Source organism: Rhipicephalus sanguineus, chromosome 6 (assembly GCF_013339695.2).
Source record: "Rhipicephalus sanguineus isolate Rsan-2018 chromosome 6, BIME_Rsan_1.4, whole genome shotgun sequence".
NCBI lineage: Eukaryota > Metazoa > Arthropoda > Arachnida > Ixodida > Ixodidae > Rhipicephalus > Rhipicephalus sanguineus.
Genome location: NC_051181.1, coordinates 3,642,268 through 3,658,146, shown reverse-complemented (window position 1 = coordinate 3,658,146; position 15,879 = coordinate 3,642,268). Strand labels below are relative to the sequence as shown.

At 47.6% G+C, this 15,879-nt stretch overlaps 1 protein-coding gene across 1 annotated transcript in view; it reads left to right on the top strand.

The window, feature by feature from the left end:
- Positions 1 to 15,879, top strand: part of LOC119395576 (serine/arginine repetitive matrix protein 2) — a gene marked incomplete in the record, with an annotated part of 233,461 nt that overhangs the window by 141,826 nt on the left and 75,756 nt on the right. The window contains 1 exon segment of the mRNA XM_049416681.1: positions 5,094 to 5,173. Coding sequence (XP_049272638.1) covers positions 5,094 to 5,173 — 80 coding nt within the window.

The following is a 15,879-nucleotide window of genomic DNA, read 5'->3' as shown; positions in this document are numbered from 1 at the left end:
CGTCCTTTGCCTGCTCTTCGGCTACCAGTTGAAACTGGTCCGACTCGCTCAACTCTGACAACACCCCCGAAACAAACGCGTTGACCTCCTCTACAGAAAGGACGTCCGTACTTTTTTTCTCTCGTGTAGGCGCTCTAGAAAGTGCGTCAGCAATTTCCAAGTTTTTTCCTGGAACAAATTCCACCTCGAAACTGAATCGCATCAGACGCATTCGAAATCGTTGAATACGCGGCGGTAACAGATCAAGCGGGGTCTTTCCTAGCAATGTGACTAGTGGTTTGTGATCCGTTTCTAGCGTTATGTGCAGCCCACGCACGTAACTTTCAAGACGTTCGGCCGCCCAGGTTAGAGCTAGAGTCTCCTTTTCAATTTGCGCATAGCGCATTTCTGTTGGTGTCAATGATCTGGAAACAAACACAACTGGCCGTCTTTCTTTGGTTGTACCTGAAGCAGAACTGCTCCTAAACAGTACGAAGATGCGTCCGCAGAAAGAATAGTTTGATTACGCGGATCAAACTTTGCCATACACCTATCTGAACAGATAGCCTGCTTTACGCTGTCAAAGGCCATCTGCTGAGGTGCGGCCCAAATCCACTCCTTGTTCCTTTGCAGCAACTGACGTAACGGCGCGGTCTTATCTGCTAAGTCTGGGATAAACCGCGAGCAATGATTTGCGAGGCCAAGGAATCTGCGCATGTCACTTACGCTTTTCGGTGGCTTCATATCACTGATCGCCCCAACTTTAGCTGGGTCCGGCCGTATGCCATCTTTACTCACTCGGCATCCCAAAAAACAAAGCTCTTTTACACTGAACTGACATTTTTCCTGATTCAAGGTTACGCCGGCTTCTGCCAATCTGTTCAAAATCTGGAACAGTCGCTCATCATGCTCTTTCTGAGCCGAACCAAAGACTAGTACATCGTCCATTAGGTTTACGACACCCGGCACTCCATCAAGGATTTCACACATCTGCCTTTGAAAATACTCAGGAGCAGATGTTATTCCAAACGGCAGACGCTCAAAGCAATAACGTCCAAAAGGAGTGATAAATGTTGTCAGTAGCTGACAGCTCTTGCTTAGCTTTACCTGATGGAATCCCGAGTTCGCGTCAAGTTTAGAAAACACCATTGCTCCGCTAAGCAGCCCAAGTGTCTCATCAACAGTGGGGAGCACAAACCGCTCACGTTTCACACTCTTATTCAACTGCGTGAGATCGACACAGATGCGAACTTGCTCGGAAGGCTTCAAGACGGGCACTATGCCAGCACACCACTCGGTCGGCCCTTCCACTTTACGAATGACTCCGTTTTTTTCCATTTCCTGTAGCTCGCATTTCACGCCATCCCTCAGCGGGATGGGTATACGACGAGCGGTGTGAATGGCATAGGGCACTGCGTCTTCTTTGAGACTAATATAGTATTCTCCTTTCATGTTACCTAAACTGCGGAACAAAGAAGGGAAGCGCGTTTGCACAGCTTGATGGACTGAGGCCTCGTCTACAAATTTCACTATTCCTAAAGCTTCTATTGCTGGCAAGCATAAATTACATTACTCGCCGAGTTGACGACAAAAATATCCTGCCTAACCTGACATCGTCTCCACAGAATGTTGGCAGTGAATTTTCCCTTTACGTCTAACACTTCACTGCCCGGTCCCTTCAAAATTACGTTAGACTGCTCAAGATCTTTCGGTACACCAGAGAAGGATGCTGGAACAACGTTTACCTCTGCTCCTGTGTCGACTTTAGCAGACACAGTCATCCCGTCAATAGCGACTTGAACAAAGCGAGCTCTTGCAAACGTACCAGCTAAAGTCCCAACAAAGTAAGTTACACTCTTTCGGTCTAACTGCTCACTCGAAGCAGTGCACAGGCCTACCTCGGAGGTACTTGCTTCTGCATTCGTGAAGTCCTGCCTTTGTGGGCACACCGCAGCGAAGTGTCCCCGTCGTTGGCACCCGTAGCAGATTGCACCTTTTGCAGGACACGATGACTTCCAATGACGGGCTCTGCCACACGCCGCACACTTTCGGACGTCTCTGTTGACCCGTTGGTCCTCTGCCCGCCCCCGAGCTTCTCGTTGATGAACTGCGTCGACCTCAACGCCGGTTGCTTGGTGGTACGCACTGCTATGAAGTTCCTGTTGTTGTTGTTGTACCGCTTCTTTCGTTCTTGCCCTCGACAGTGCGGTTTTCAGATTCAGTGCTGCATCCATTTGAAGGGCCTCGGACAGCTTGGTGTCCCGCAGTCCAACGACGAAACGGTCGAGGATCATCCTCTCTTTCATCTCGCCATAGTCGCACCTATCTGCCAGCGTATGTAGCGCCGTCACGTACTGGTCCACCGATTCACCTGCAGCTTGGTGGCGACGATGGAAGCACGCACTTTCGTAGACCAGATTCCGTGTGGCAATGAAGTATGCGTCAAAGCGTTTCTTCACGAGTTCGTAGTCCTTTGACTGTTCTTCTGATAATTCAAAGGTCCGGAATATGTTGCGAGCCTGTCTTCCCATCGTATACATCAGTGTACATACCTGGGCCTCCCCAGTGCGCTCACTAAGGCCGGAAGCAAATCGATAATCATCGAAGTCTTGTACCCACGCCGGCCACTCTGACACCTTGTCAAAGTTGAAGCTTGTTGGCGGCTGTACCGGAAAGGGCTGGCAGAAACCCGCATTTTCTGCACTCGCCATGGCTCGAAACGCAGTGCGCTACACTTCTGACACCATGTCGGGTTTCCGTGACGAACGACACAGTGTTGAACACGAACGGGAAACGCCCCATCTCTTTATTTGCTCTCGAATATATACATGTGCCTGTATGGCACGCATGCGCAGGGCACTGCCCCGGTAGGGGCGGCATGACAAAACGTAAACACGATTACATCTGCACGATTACGCCACACAGTTGTCTCCAGAAAACGAAACAGCCAACACTTGACCTCACAGCGAAGCCCTAGGTTGTTCTGAAAGCATGAACGCCATCAAAATTGCTCCTATGCATAGTAAAAGAATGCATGAGAAATTTACATAGGTTGTGCTTCCAGTACTGGAACTGAATCATCAGAGAACGGATAAAGTTATATTCATTCGCAAATATGAGATGGATTCTAGGAAAATGCTAGGTGCCCTGAGGCCATGGCTCTAAAGAAAGTTAAAGCAGTCATCAGAAAAACAAAAAGCAGAAAGTTAATTTAATCTTTTAAGGTATTTGAAGTAAGATGCTTGTATTTGCGCATAAATCGAGTTTGTTGAACATGTTGTAAACTGGTGTCGAACTTAAAAACAAATATTTGTGTTTGAAAATGTTTGCTTGGTAATTACTACACAAGTTTGCAGTGATTCCACTCCTGCACCAAAGTGCACCAAATTAGATTTTCTGCGCATTCCTGACAATATCGACGAAAATTGCGCCAAACTGCGCCAGTCTCGGGTTTGGGGCATCTATCACCGGCAATCGCACCGCCGGTGCGTCAAAACATGTGCAGCTTGATATTGGGGCTGCCAAAGTCGCAACCACAGACCAAATTTTCATTCCGCTGAATAAACAGCGCTCGCACGTGCGTCCCGAGTAAGCCACGACGCCATGCACGGTGCCGACGCAGCTTCTGTTGTGCAAGTCGTTGCAATGGCAAAATGCGCTCTCTGCAGAGGCTCGTGACATCTAGGCCAATTGGCAGCGAGAAAGTGTAGCGACGATTCATTGGTGGACGTCGTCTGTTCCAGAAATGTAGCTGCTAGCTCGTTTCAAGCATCGCATGGCACGTAATTAAAGCAATGTTCACTAACAACAACACATGTGCCGTTAAATGTCTGTCACTTCTGTTTGTGGACATTGCGGAATGAAATCTGGGAACGCCAGCAATAGATGTATGGAATAATATAAAATTTTCCTTGCTTCCCATCCAAGGAAGAACACGTGAAGGGTGGGAACGCATTGAAACTTTTCCTCAAGTATGCTGTATCCATGGAGGCAGTACAAAAACAGGTGAGGTGCTTTCAGATGCATCGAGTGAGAAGAAAAAGCTTTCGTCATCTTAGGTGAATGCATAAGAGACCCTGCTGGCTTTTTCACTGCTTCCTAGAGGGCACTAGGTTTGTTTTCTGCGTGCAAACAGAATGTCCTAGCTACATATTCAGCTTTGTTGTACAAGAACAAAGCTTGTTCATCATGTAGTCCCCCGTTGAAGGCACTTTCACGGAAACTTGATTTAAAGCGGATCTCCATCGTCCAGGCAACCCTGCGCATGTGCAAACGATAGTCTGGAAGCACTGCGAGAATGCTCTTGCTACAGCACAGAGAGAGGGAAAAGAGTGTTGGAAGAGGTTGGCTTTCTGAGCCTAGTTAAGGGATCGGATGTTGCGCCCAGCAATACAATCAATTGAGAAGAAGAACAAGAACTTGACTTTCACCTTGGAGTCTGCTTAAGGGAATGCATTAGAGACATTGTGACTCTTTGACATTGAGGCACTGTTATACGTCATGGTGTTTGTCTACCACGTCTGCTGATAACCACATAGATGTATTTAGAGTGTTGGTTCATATAGTACAATTTTATTGATCCAGTATTCTGTTTGTTTGCCAATGTTGAAAATAATCACTGAAGAGGTTATTCCAGAATACTTAACTGCATGACGCCCTTATTTTTGCACTATTGAGTGAGATACGGAGTGCTCCTGAGATGATTTTCTCCATTATATTTGCGATGGATCAAAATATTTCTGACTCTTCATAAGAGCCCCATAATAATCATTCAGGTGCTTGAAGGTAAATGCAAGTTGCTTCTCCAGTGTACCGCAGGATGTGATATTACCTGCTCCAAAGTGCTCCAAGATGCAAATTTTTTCTGTTCCAGAGTGCTTCAAAATGAGAATTCTGCTGCTCCAAAAATTGCTCCAAATCAGAAGTCCTCGGTATCATCACTGAGGTTGTTATGCTGCTCCAAAAGCTGCACTGAAGTGGCTTTGGTCTGTCGCATCACTGTTAGTGTGTCTCACAGATCTATTTCTAAGAGAATTTCATTCAGTTCACTCTGTGCACAAGTCTTATGTTGTAACTGGGTTCTGCTGAGGCATCTTGGTGCCTTGTTTTTCCAGGGCCGAGGGCATCTCCTCCTGGGACGTACAGTTGCCACACCTGTAACATGGTGCTGCACTCGCATCTGGAGTACACCGAGGTGAGTGCTGGACTGCACTATGATGACTGAGACTGAAGGCACATGAGCTCGCACCTGCAACAATGTGGGAAAATCTGGCGACCTTTAGTACACGGTTCTCTGCGTGTTTTATGCAAGCACTCTGCATCACATTATGGTCAGTCCGCCGATGAGTGATCTTTGCAAAGGTGGAGAGAGAAAGATAGCTTATTTCAGACATCGCAATTGGGCAAAGTAATTCTTCAAGGTATTGTTTTTTTTTTCTTTGCTCAATTTATGATGCAGACTTGAGCAAGAAACTCTTGTGCTCTGCCACTGTGCTTGACGGTATCTGATGTAAAATAGCTCTCCGTGAAGCGAAGCACCACCAATTGTAATATATGTGATAATATCCGCTGAACCACCATTTAAAGTAAATGTCACATCAAGGGACCGTTTCTGAACACACTTGATGGTCTGGTGTGGCAGGGGCCTTGCAAAGCTAAGTAAAATGAAAATAAAGATTTTGCAAAAGAAGAGTGCTTTAAATAACACTTTATACAAAAAATGCAAGATTCAACTAGCGTAGCCAGACTTGCATAAATTAGTCTATGACATGCATGGGTGCCTCTACATTAATTGAAATTTATTTTTCGCCAACTTGTCACAACCCTACATTTTAGTGAGGGGGGGTTCTCAGATCCCTTGTCAGTACCATATTTTCGGGTGTATAAGTCGCACCTTTGTATAAGACGCACTCCCTACGTTTTACGAATTTTGCGGGAAAAAATGATATATAAGATGCACCTCTGTATAAGACGCATCTATCTTTTAACTCTGTCAGCATGATAAAACACGACGACGTGCGCAGAGTACATTTGTTGCAAAATGCGTAGTCACGCACGGACTGAATATCTGTAAGTAGCAGAATAAAACTTGCAAATAACGCTGTCTTAAAGCGCAGCACAGAAAAGTAATATTTATTTCACTGGATTCGAAGCCACGTCCTCCGGTGCACTGCCAAAAGTTCTTCCGCCTCGGTTGGCAGCAAAGCTGGGTTGCCATTGTCAGCCTTCAAGTAACACTTTTACGCAGTGTTATAAGTGCCTTGAAGCACATCTTTGGCGTTGCCTCTACAGCGTTATGAGGCTTGGCAGGAACATATAAACAATGATCGCACTACATGGTTAACACCTACACACACACATACGAAACGTAAATGGTGACCGGGAGCCGGAAGCTGCGACTACTGCTGGACTGCAGCGACGTCTCACATGGGAACTGATGATGATGATGATAACGAAGGGGTACTTTTGGCATTGTAACTGGTATTGTGGGCACCACAACGTTACAATGAAACAAAGTGGTGCCCCTTTTTTTTATTGCCTCAGTTTCATGGGTTAATGCTTCATTTAAAAGGGCCATGACACGGCCACCCATAAAATTTTGGTTTTCAGCGAAAACTAGAAGTAGAGGGCCTATTATGCCTATACAGATGTGAAAAGTAGGCCGTAAAAGAATATTCCTGTGCAAAACAAGCCCTGGAAGTACCAGCTGTAAACCCCGCCTACCGCCGGTGACCGCCATTTTTCCATGGTGCGATGAGCGGAGCTGTCGTCTTCTACCAAAGTTTCATCCGCTGCAAATTGTTCAATTTCAGTGCCGAAGTGAAGAAAGGTAAAATATCTTGATTTCACGTGCAGCTGACCACAGAACAATATCGTTCGCCGGAATGCAGGCGCTCGTACAGCCATCTTCTTGTTACGTCACGGCTCACGAGTGTGCCAGTGTTTCCCGACTCGCAGGCTGCCCGCGTGTTTGTCAAAATATTTCTTTATAAATTAAGTGCTCAACGAAATCCGCTAAAATTGCGCCACCTTGTTTGTGAATACACAAGGATTAGCCCACATAACACAGATTATCATGGAAAATTGGGTGTCATCGCCCCTTTAACCCCTTGAGGGTTTTCGCCGTACATGTACGACATAGCGTTTATATTTAAAACGCGCGCCTTTTTCGATCATTTCTCTTGCTTGGCCTGTGGTGCCACACTTCGGGAATACGTGTAATTTTTTTCATGCGCCAATGTCTCTCCGTTGTATTTCTTTTTTGCCTCCCAAAATGGCGCGCCGGCTATCGCTTCCATCCGAGCGCGTTCGCGGTGCAGCTGGTTTAAAGTGCGCGTCTTTTTTGATCATTTCTCTTGCTTTGCATGTGCTGCCATGCTTCGGGAATACGTGTAATTTTTTTCATGCGCCAATGTCTCTCCGTTGTATTTCTTTTTTGCCTCCCAAAATGGCGCGCCGGCTATCGCTTGCCCATCCGAGCGCGTTCGCGGTGCAGCTGGTTTAAAGTGCACGCCTTTTTTGATCATTTCTCTTGCTTTGCATGTGCTGCCATGCTTCGGGAATACGTGTAATTTTTTTCATGCGCCAATGTCTCTCTGTTGTATTTCTTTTTTGCCTCCCAAAATGGCGCGCCGGCTATCGCTTGCCCATCCGAGCGCGTTCGCGGTGCAGCTGGTTTAAAGTGCACGCCTTTTTTGATCATTTCTCTTGCTTTGCATGTGCTGCCATGCTTCGGGAATACGTGTAATTTTTTTCATGCGCCAATGTCTCTCCGTTGTATTTCTTTTTTGCCTCCCAAAATGGCGCGCCGGCTATCGCTTGCCCATCCGAGCGCGTTCGCGGTGCAGCTGGTTTAAAGCGCGCGCCTTTTTTGATCATTTCTCTTGCTTGGAATGTGCTGCCACGCTTCGGGAATATGTGGAATTTTTTTCATGCGCCGGTGTGTCTCCGTCTTTTTTTTGCTTTCCAAAGAGGCGCGGCGGCTTTCAATTGGGCATCAGAACGCACGCACGCGGTCTGGCTGGTTTCAGTTTCGTCCTTCGGGTGGTTTTTGCTTCTTGTGCTCGCGAAGCTGATGGCTGTTTGGTTTCTAATCTTCCAAAGGGTGACCGCTTGTTACTCTAGTTTATTGCTGCCCGGGGCGCGATTACATCTGTTTCCGTGCAGAGCTAAATTACACAAAAGATGCCACCGTGATTGCGTTTCCTGTTTTGGGGTCTCGGAAAAACTAACTATGTCTTGTCAGCGATAAGACGAAGTATTACTGTAGCTTTTTCACTCGTTTTGCTTTCCGGACGGGCGCACAACCATAGAGTTTTCTTCCATGCGCTCACTGACGTAGTTCGCACGCTATGGAAGCGCACCGGTTGCTCTGCTGCCGGTGAGTCGAGCAGCGATTCTTCCAATGCGGACTATTCCCCAAGTGCCGAATAAGAATCTGATTCATTGGATTTCAGTTTGTCAGACGAGGATTTTTTGACGAGTTCAGACTCCGATGACGATCAAGGAGCGACATCTGAAAAGCGTGCGCGGCGAGCCATGCTTCAAAGACTATCACACGCTGAAAAGTTTTTAGTGTTAGAGCACGAACATTTTTAACCGGAAAAGTACTCCGGTGCACTTATTTTTGTATGTCTGTGAGCTACGTTTAATACAATGCATAATTTTTATTTATAAGAAACTGTTAGGTTCTTTTTTAGGATTTTGCTTGATTTTACTACTGTTGAGATGTTTATTGGACGGCACTCGGCGACAATGCGCTATGGCGACAGTCAAGGCAAAAGCACGGGCTCTGAGCGCGAGCGGCATTTAGAAGAGGACGACCCACTAGGAGCCGCTGGAGAGCGCAAGTCGAGTGAACGTAAACGGCAACGCCGGCAAGCGTTGCACTCTCCTTCGCGACGTCGCTATGGACGCTGGCGAAGCTGAACGTAAATACTTCTTTGCAGACTAGTTTGTTCATATCTGTAAACTCGACTTGCTGCGCAACCAGCAGGAAAGAAAGAGGGAGACAGGAAAGAGCGCAGGAAACTGTGCTCTTTCCGGTCTCCCTCCTTCTTTCCTGCTGGTTGCGCAGCAAGTCGAGTGAATGTAAACGGCAACGCCGGCAAGCGTTGCACTTTCCTTCGCAACGTCGCTATGGATGCTCGCGAAGCTGAACGTAAACAGCAACGCCGGCAAGTGAATCTTGAAGCTGCGAGGCTGCGAAAGCACGTGTTCGCTGTGCTTCCGTCATTCTCTTTCTGTGCAATGGTGTGCGAAACGCCATGAACAACGTAAACGTAGGCGCTAGTTGCAGCGGCCGCGCCACCGCCGCGGAGCAGAGGAAGGCTCGGGAAGCCGAACGTAAACGTCAGCGTCGGCAAGCGGTAATTCAAACACCTCGACAACCACCGTCTCATAAGCAGGGATGCAAGACCTGTGCCAATTGCGCCAATTTGATACAATTCCTTATTTTTTGCGCCAAGCTGAGCCAAAACTGTGCAATTTGTTAAAATTGCGCCAAAATGCCCGACCAGCTTAAAATTTTCTCAGTTGCGCAAATTTGAGCGAGAAATGGAGGCCGCGTTGGTCATCTGCAGTGTGGGCATCATCATCCAATACAGACTCTAACCCTAACCCCTCGCGAAAGGAAAAAAGAAAGGTCAGTTCCACCGCAAGGACGAGGCAATGAATGTTATAGCAACAAATTGTAATGTTATACGAAGTGACGCTGGCAGCAACCTCTTTTGTATCCGATCTCACGTAACTACAAAACGTTGGTGTAAGGGAATACGGCCGCTCCAGGGAAAGACGCTCTTTCTGCACAGTGTCTTCTCATTGAGAATGCAGCACGTAGCAGGATATACGAGCCGCCCGTTGATGGCTGCTGAGATAGTGCGCGCGCCAGCGGCCTTAGAATCAAAGTTCAAAGTTGCTACTTGAGCAACAGCCACCCCCCCCCCCCCCCGCCCCCTCTCGCGTCTTTTCATGCTTGTTCAAGACGGGCGGGGCGTTTGCTCTATGCTTCAATGGCAGGCTTCCCGAGCGGAGTGGTGTTACCGCATGTGCCCTCCGAGCGACGGAGGTGGGCTGGCTCGTTTGATATCTGCTTCAGCCGAGTTCGTCGCACGCACTCACACGCTTTTACCCACGGTAGAACATACTATGCACAGGGATATGTTATCAATTTGGACTTTATACGGGAGATGACGGCAAAAACTCGTCGAGAGTGTCCATATAGTTGCTATCGCAGTAGAAAAGGACAGTAGTTCTCAAATTTCCTGATGCTTGTTTTATTGCGTGCAGAACATTTTTAAGCCACTTTTGCCACAATACATTGGTGTCCTACGGAAAAGCATTCTGAGATTTAGAAGGGGCTGTTTGGTAATAGCTGTCAGGGACACGGCACATTTTGTTCCTTAATTACTCATTCGTGCACGCGCCGTGTATTTACGAGTACTAGTATGATCGCTGACGTCTAAAAAATTATTGGCAATCATTTGGAGCTGCTGTGTATGGCATTCCTGCGGCCTTGAGGAACAATAGACAAAAGCATATGCCAGTTTTCTTTTTTCGCTACCCCCACTTGCTTCTGCTTTACAAATCTCCCAAATTTCCAGGTTGCCAGGTTCGCAGGTCCACATTAGCATTTGCAGGGCCTGTCGAATTATTTTACAGGTCCTGCAAATGCTAATGTGGACTTAGTCATTGTTCGCACTGTGGGGTGGCTCAACACACTGATTTTATTGAAATAGTAGTGTTCATGTGCACTGTGCATGAACTAGCTGATGTTGAATGGTTTTTACATATTTTTGTTTCCTTTTCTAAAAGTAAGCCTTCTTTGTTATACTGTTCCAAATTTGGGATTTCGGGCTAAAAAATTCAGTTTTTTTTTTGTAACCTGCTCCAAATTTGGATTTTTATGCTCCAAAAGCAACACTTTGCTGCTCCAAAAATTGCTCCAAATCCTATTTCGGCTGTTGCATCCCTGCATAAGTCACATAGGCGAGTTCATGATTCTGAAATCTCTCGTGAACACCCCGTATGGCCACAAGCTCGCACGGGACTTGAGCCGCAACTGCCTGAAAGCCCGAATCCAGGACAACAGGCAACAAATACAGCAAGTAAGACGTCGCATGTATTCGGTGGAAACCTGTCTGCGCTCAAAGCTCCATCCCAATGACTTCCATGACATTATCAAGGCACACAAACAAGCTGAAGATTTGGAAAGGGGCAAATGCACTGAAGTCCATCGCTAGAAGCTTGCCCGATTGTTACATCATTGTCAGCCGGAACGTAACAGTTTCAAATCTTTGCATAACCTTTCCTGCCCCGCCACGGTGGTCTAGTGGTTATGGCGCTCGACTGCTGACCCGAAGGTCGCGGGATCGAATCCCGGCCGCGGCGGCTGCATTTTCGGTGGAGGCGAAAATGTTTGAGGCCCGTGTACTTAGATTTAGGTGCACGTTAAAGAACCCCAGGTGGTCTAAATTTCCGGAGCCCTCCACTACGGCGTCTCTCATAATCATATGGTGGTTTTGGGACGTTAAACCCCAGATATTATTTGCATAACCTTTCCTAAAGACATCTGTCGGACAACCACATCAGTCTACTATCAAAAGGCCTGAACTTCGCGATGGCCCCTCGGAGAGTGCCGAAACGTGACATCATCGAGAAGGTGGAGGAGAAGTTGCGGCACATTCAGGACACAACTGGCGTGAACTTGGCTCATAACCGAATTGTGGGTGTCCTGGCGAATGCCAAAAGCTCTCACACGAACCTTACCACTGGGGAACGTGCTGCGCTCGGTGACCTCAAGTCTGATAACTCCATCGTCATCCTTTCTGCTGACAAGGGCAAAGGCACGGTGTTGCTAGACCGAGGGGGTTATGAAGAGAAAATGTACAACATCTTGAACGATCCCTTGCACTTTGTGAAGCTGAACCCTGATCCGACAGCGAAGCCAGAACAGCTGGTTGAACAATTACGGGCACTGCGCAACAAAGGAAGCATCGATCAAACGTTGTACACTGACTATTTTCTTCGGATGGGGCCACTGTAACGATCTATGGGCTGCCCAAGGTGCACAAAGACGGTTGTCCTCTCCGTCCTATCGTGTTGTTTATTGGGTCACCAACTTACAACTTGTTGAAGATGTTTGGTTGGATTGCTGAGGCCGCTAACCGAGGACAATACCAGGTCAGTTAAGAACTCTCATCTACTTGTAACTGATGTGTGCATGTAGCATCTTGATGATGACGATGTGATGATGTATTTTGATGTTGTTTCCTTGTTTTTAAATGTCCCTGTCGTCTTGGCCATTGAAGTGGCGGAGGCTTGTTTGGAAGAAGATCGGAATTTAGAAAGTCGTACATCCATGTCGGTGGAGGAGATCATAAGTTTGCTGCGGTTTTGCTTGAAGCGAACCTATTTCAGTTTCGCCAACGCAATTTACCATCAAATTGAAGGGTTCCCTATGGGATGGCCTTTTTCCGTTACCGTGGCAAACGTAGTGATGGAGCACGTCGAAACGTTTGTGCTGGACTCACTGCCCTTTCAGGTGAAAATGTACTGTAGGTATGTGGATGACACGTTTGTTATCCTGAAAAGGGCAAATCTGGAGGCTTTCCACGAGGTGCTAAACAGCATACACCCCCCGTAGGGGCGTCTGCGCAAACAGGCGTTTGGTGTGTAGCGACACCACGGACCCGAGCTAAAGGGGGAGTTTCGACACCCTCCCACGCCACGTGCGTGGCTTTGCCGTGTCCGGGGAAAAGGGGATCCTGGGGGTTGAGCCGACGCTGGGTGTTTGGACCTTTAAGGCCCCCCGGCAGAGGCAACACAGCCCTTTGGCCCCTGCTTCACGTAGACGGCACCCCTGGGCTGACCCACCCAAGGGAAATCGGTGGTCACCTTCTCCTATCCCCCTCTCTGATCTTTCACTTTCCTATCTTCTTTCGGCGCTGTCCTGTCTCCTATTCCCTTCAGTTACTTCCCAATTTTCATAGGTGGCTTGGGTTAACCTTGTGCAAATAGCCAACTTTGGTCTATGTGCATTGGGTTATAGTAGCGCTGTACGACTGGCGTCTGCATGTTTTCAGCACCATGAATCTTGTAGCGTCCCCATGTTGGGCTCCGTGGTGGGTGGCCGCCATCGCTTCTGAATCATATTCCACTATCGTGCATAGAGCGTTTCCATTACTAAATGATCGTGCCGCTTCAAAGCGCGTACGCACCGAAGAACTCAGCTTTTTCAGCCGACCAAAAGAAGTATTCCCCCACTATCATGTTGTACACAGTGAGAAGTCTGACAAACCAGCTAGGACCGTGTCCCTTTTCGTTGTATCCAGAACACTAACAGACAGCTTAGGTGCTGGCTATAAGGTAACTAAAATGGCTAGTGGAGACCTCCTTATCGAACTCCGTGACAAAATACAATTTGACAAACTGAAGTACCTCCAAACTTTTGGCGACATTCCTATTACCGTAACACCACACCGATCCATGAACTCTGCCCACAGAGTCGTCTCGGACGCAGATCTCCTTGACCTTACTGAGACCGAACTCCTCGAAGGTTGGAAGGACCAGAACGTGACCAATGTAAAGCGAATTGTCATCCGAAGGAACAACCAGGAAATCCCCACAAAACACTTGATACTTACCTTTGTCACAAGCGAACTACCACAAAACATAGAAACTGGATACACAAAGACGACCATCAGACCGTACATCCCAAACCCTCGCCGATGCTTTCAGTGCCAAAGATTTGGCCATGGCTCTCAGAGCTGCCGTGGTCGACCTACCTGCGCAAAATGCGGTGTCCAAGGCCATGCCTCGGACACCTGCAATAAAACTCCACACTGTGTGAACTGCGACGGTGACCACGCTGCGTATTCACGATCATGCCGAAACTGGAAAAAGGAAAAAGACATCATATCATGAAGGTCCATGAAAACATTTCATTTAAAGAAGCGCGAAGAAGGTGTTCGGCCTTTCATGGTTCAACGTATGCTGATGCGGTGCGTCAGGGGGCAGCGCTGCATCGGCCACCGCCACTGTCTCGGCCCACTCAAAGTGAGCCACCGGCCGTGGCGGCTGCCCCCGTGGTGGCAGCAGTCAAGACTGCTCCACCTACCAAGCCACTGACCTCGGCGACTCCAGGGTCGTCGGGTCAAACGACCGCGCCTCGCCAGGCGAGGTCGGAAAAACGAACCAGCTCGCACATGCAGGCATCCAGTGTCTCAAACGAGGCAATAGACACAACTCCGGTACCCCTGGTACCAAAAGAGCGGCGTAGCTACTTGGAGCGCGCAAAGAAAACGAAAAAGCCGATAACGGGGCCCGAGGATGGCCCTGTTACTTGAGCTCCAACTTACTTCTAAAACAACAGCCACTTCCTTTCGTACACACAGCACTACTTTTCTTCAAATATAGAAACACAAATTATACAATGGAACGTCAGAGGACTGCTTAAAAACCTCGACGATATCCAAGAACTTTTACACAAACATTCACCAAAAGTGCTGTGTGTACAAGAAACACACTTAATATCCAAACACACAAACTTTCTACGCAGTTACATCATTTTCCGAAAGAACCGGGATGACGCCATGGCGTCATCCGGTGGTGTTGCATTGTAGTTGGTCAAGGAATAGGATGTACACACTTACCTCTCCAAACGTCCCTTGAGGCAGTGGCTGTTCGAGTGGTTCTTTTGAACAAACTTGTCACCATTTGCTCTCTTTACAAACCTCCACACACTACCACCTGCAAAAACATGAATTCCAGTCCTTAATGGATGAGCTACCAGAACCTTATCTGGTCGTTGGGGACTTCAATGCACATAGCAGACTATGGGGTTACTCTCGCTGTGATGCGCAAGGACGACCAATCGAACAATTCCTTTTCTCTTCTGGCACATGCCTCTTGAATCAGAAAGAGCTAACATATTATAACCTCGCTTACAATACCTACTCGTCCACAGATCTCACCATTACATCTCCATCACTTGTACCTCTACTCAAATGGAAAGTCGTTAAAAACCCTTATGGAAGCGACCACTTTCCAATAGTTCTGAGCACACCAATAGTGAATGAATGTCCTCCACAGGTTCCCAAATGGCAAATCGACAAAGCAAATAGGGAACAGTTTCGTAAAATGGCTCTCTTAAGTTGGACCGACATGTGTGCTTTAAGCATGGATGAAGCTGTAGAATACTTTACTGCTTTTTTGATTGATGTTGCAATTAAATGTATCCCACAAACATCTGGACTGCCCGGCAAAAGACGTGTGCCGTGGTGGAACACCGAGTGTAGAAATGCACGCAAAAAACGAAATAAAGCATGGAGGCTGCTTCGGGAATCTCCTACAGCCGAGAATCTGGACAGCTTTAAGAACATAAAGTCCCAAGGCAGGAGAACGCGCCGACAGGCAAGAAGAAAAAGTTGGTAGTTTTTATCGGGCATTAATTCATATACACAGGAGGCCAAAGTCTGGAACATGGTTAGCAGGGTAGCAGGCCGACAAGCACATTCACTTCCTCTAGTAAACACACAAGGTGACAGCTTGGAAGACCAGGCGAACTTCCTAGGTGCACACTTCGAACAGGTGTCGAGCTCGTCGCACTACAGTGAAGCTTTCCAAAGATACAAAACAAGAATCGAAAAACAGAAACTAGAGCGCAAATCCACAAAACACGAAGCATACAATGAGCCTTTCTACATTGCTGAGCTACAAGCATTGCTTAACTGCTGCAATAATTCCGCCCCAGGCTCCGACCGTGTTGTATATGAAATGTTGAAACACCTGCCATCTGAAACACAAAAAGCCCTCCTTTCCCTGTATAATGCTGCTTGATTTTCCGGCGAGATCCCCTTGGCCTGGAAGCAAGCCCCGATCCTAAAACAGGGCAAGGACCCA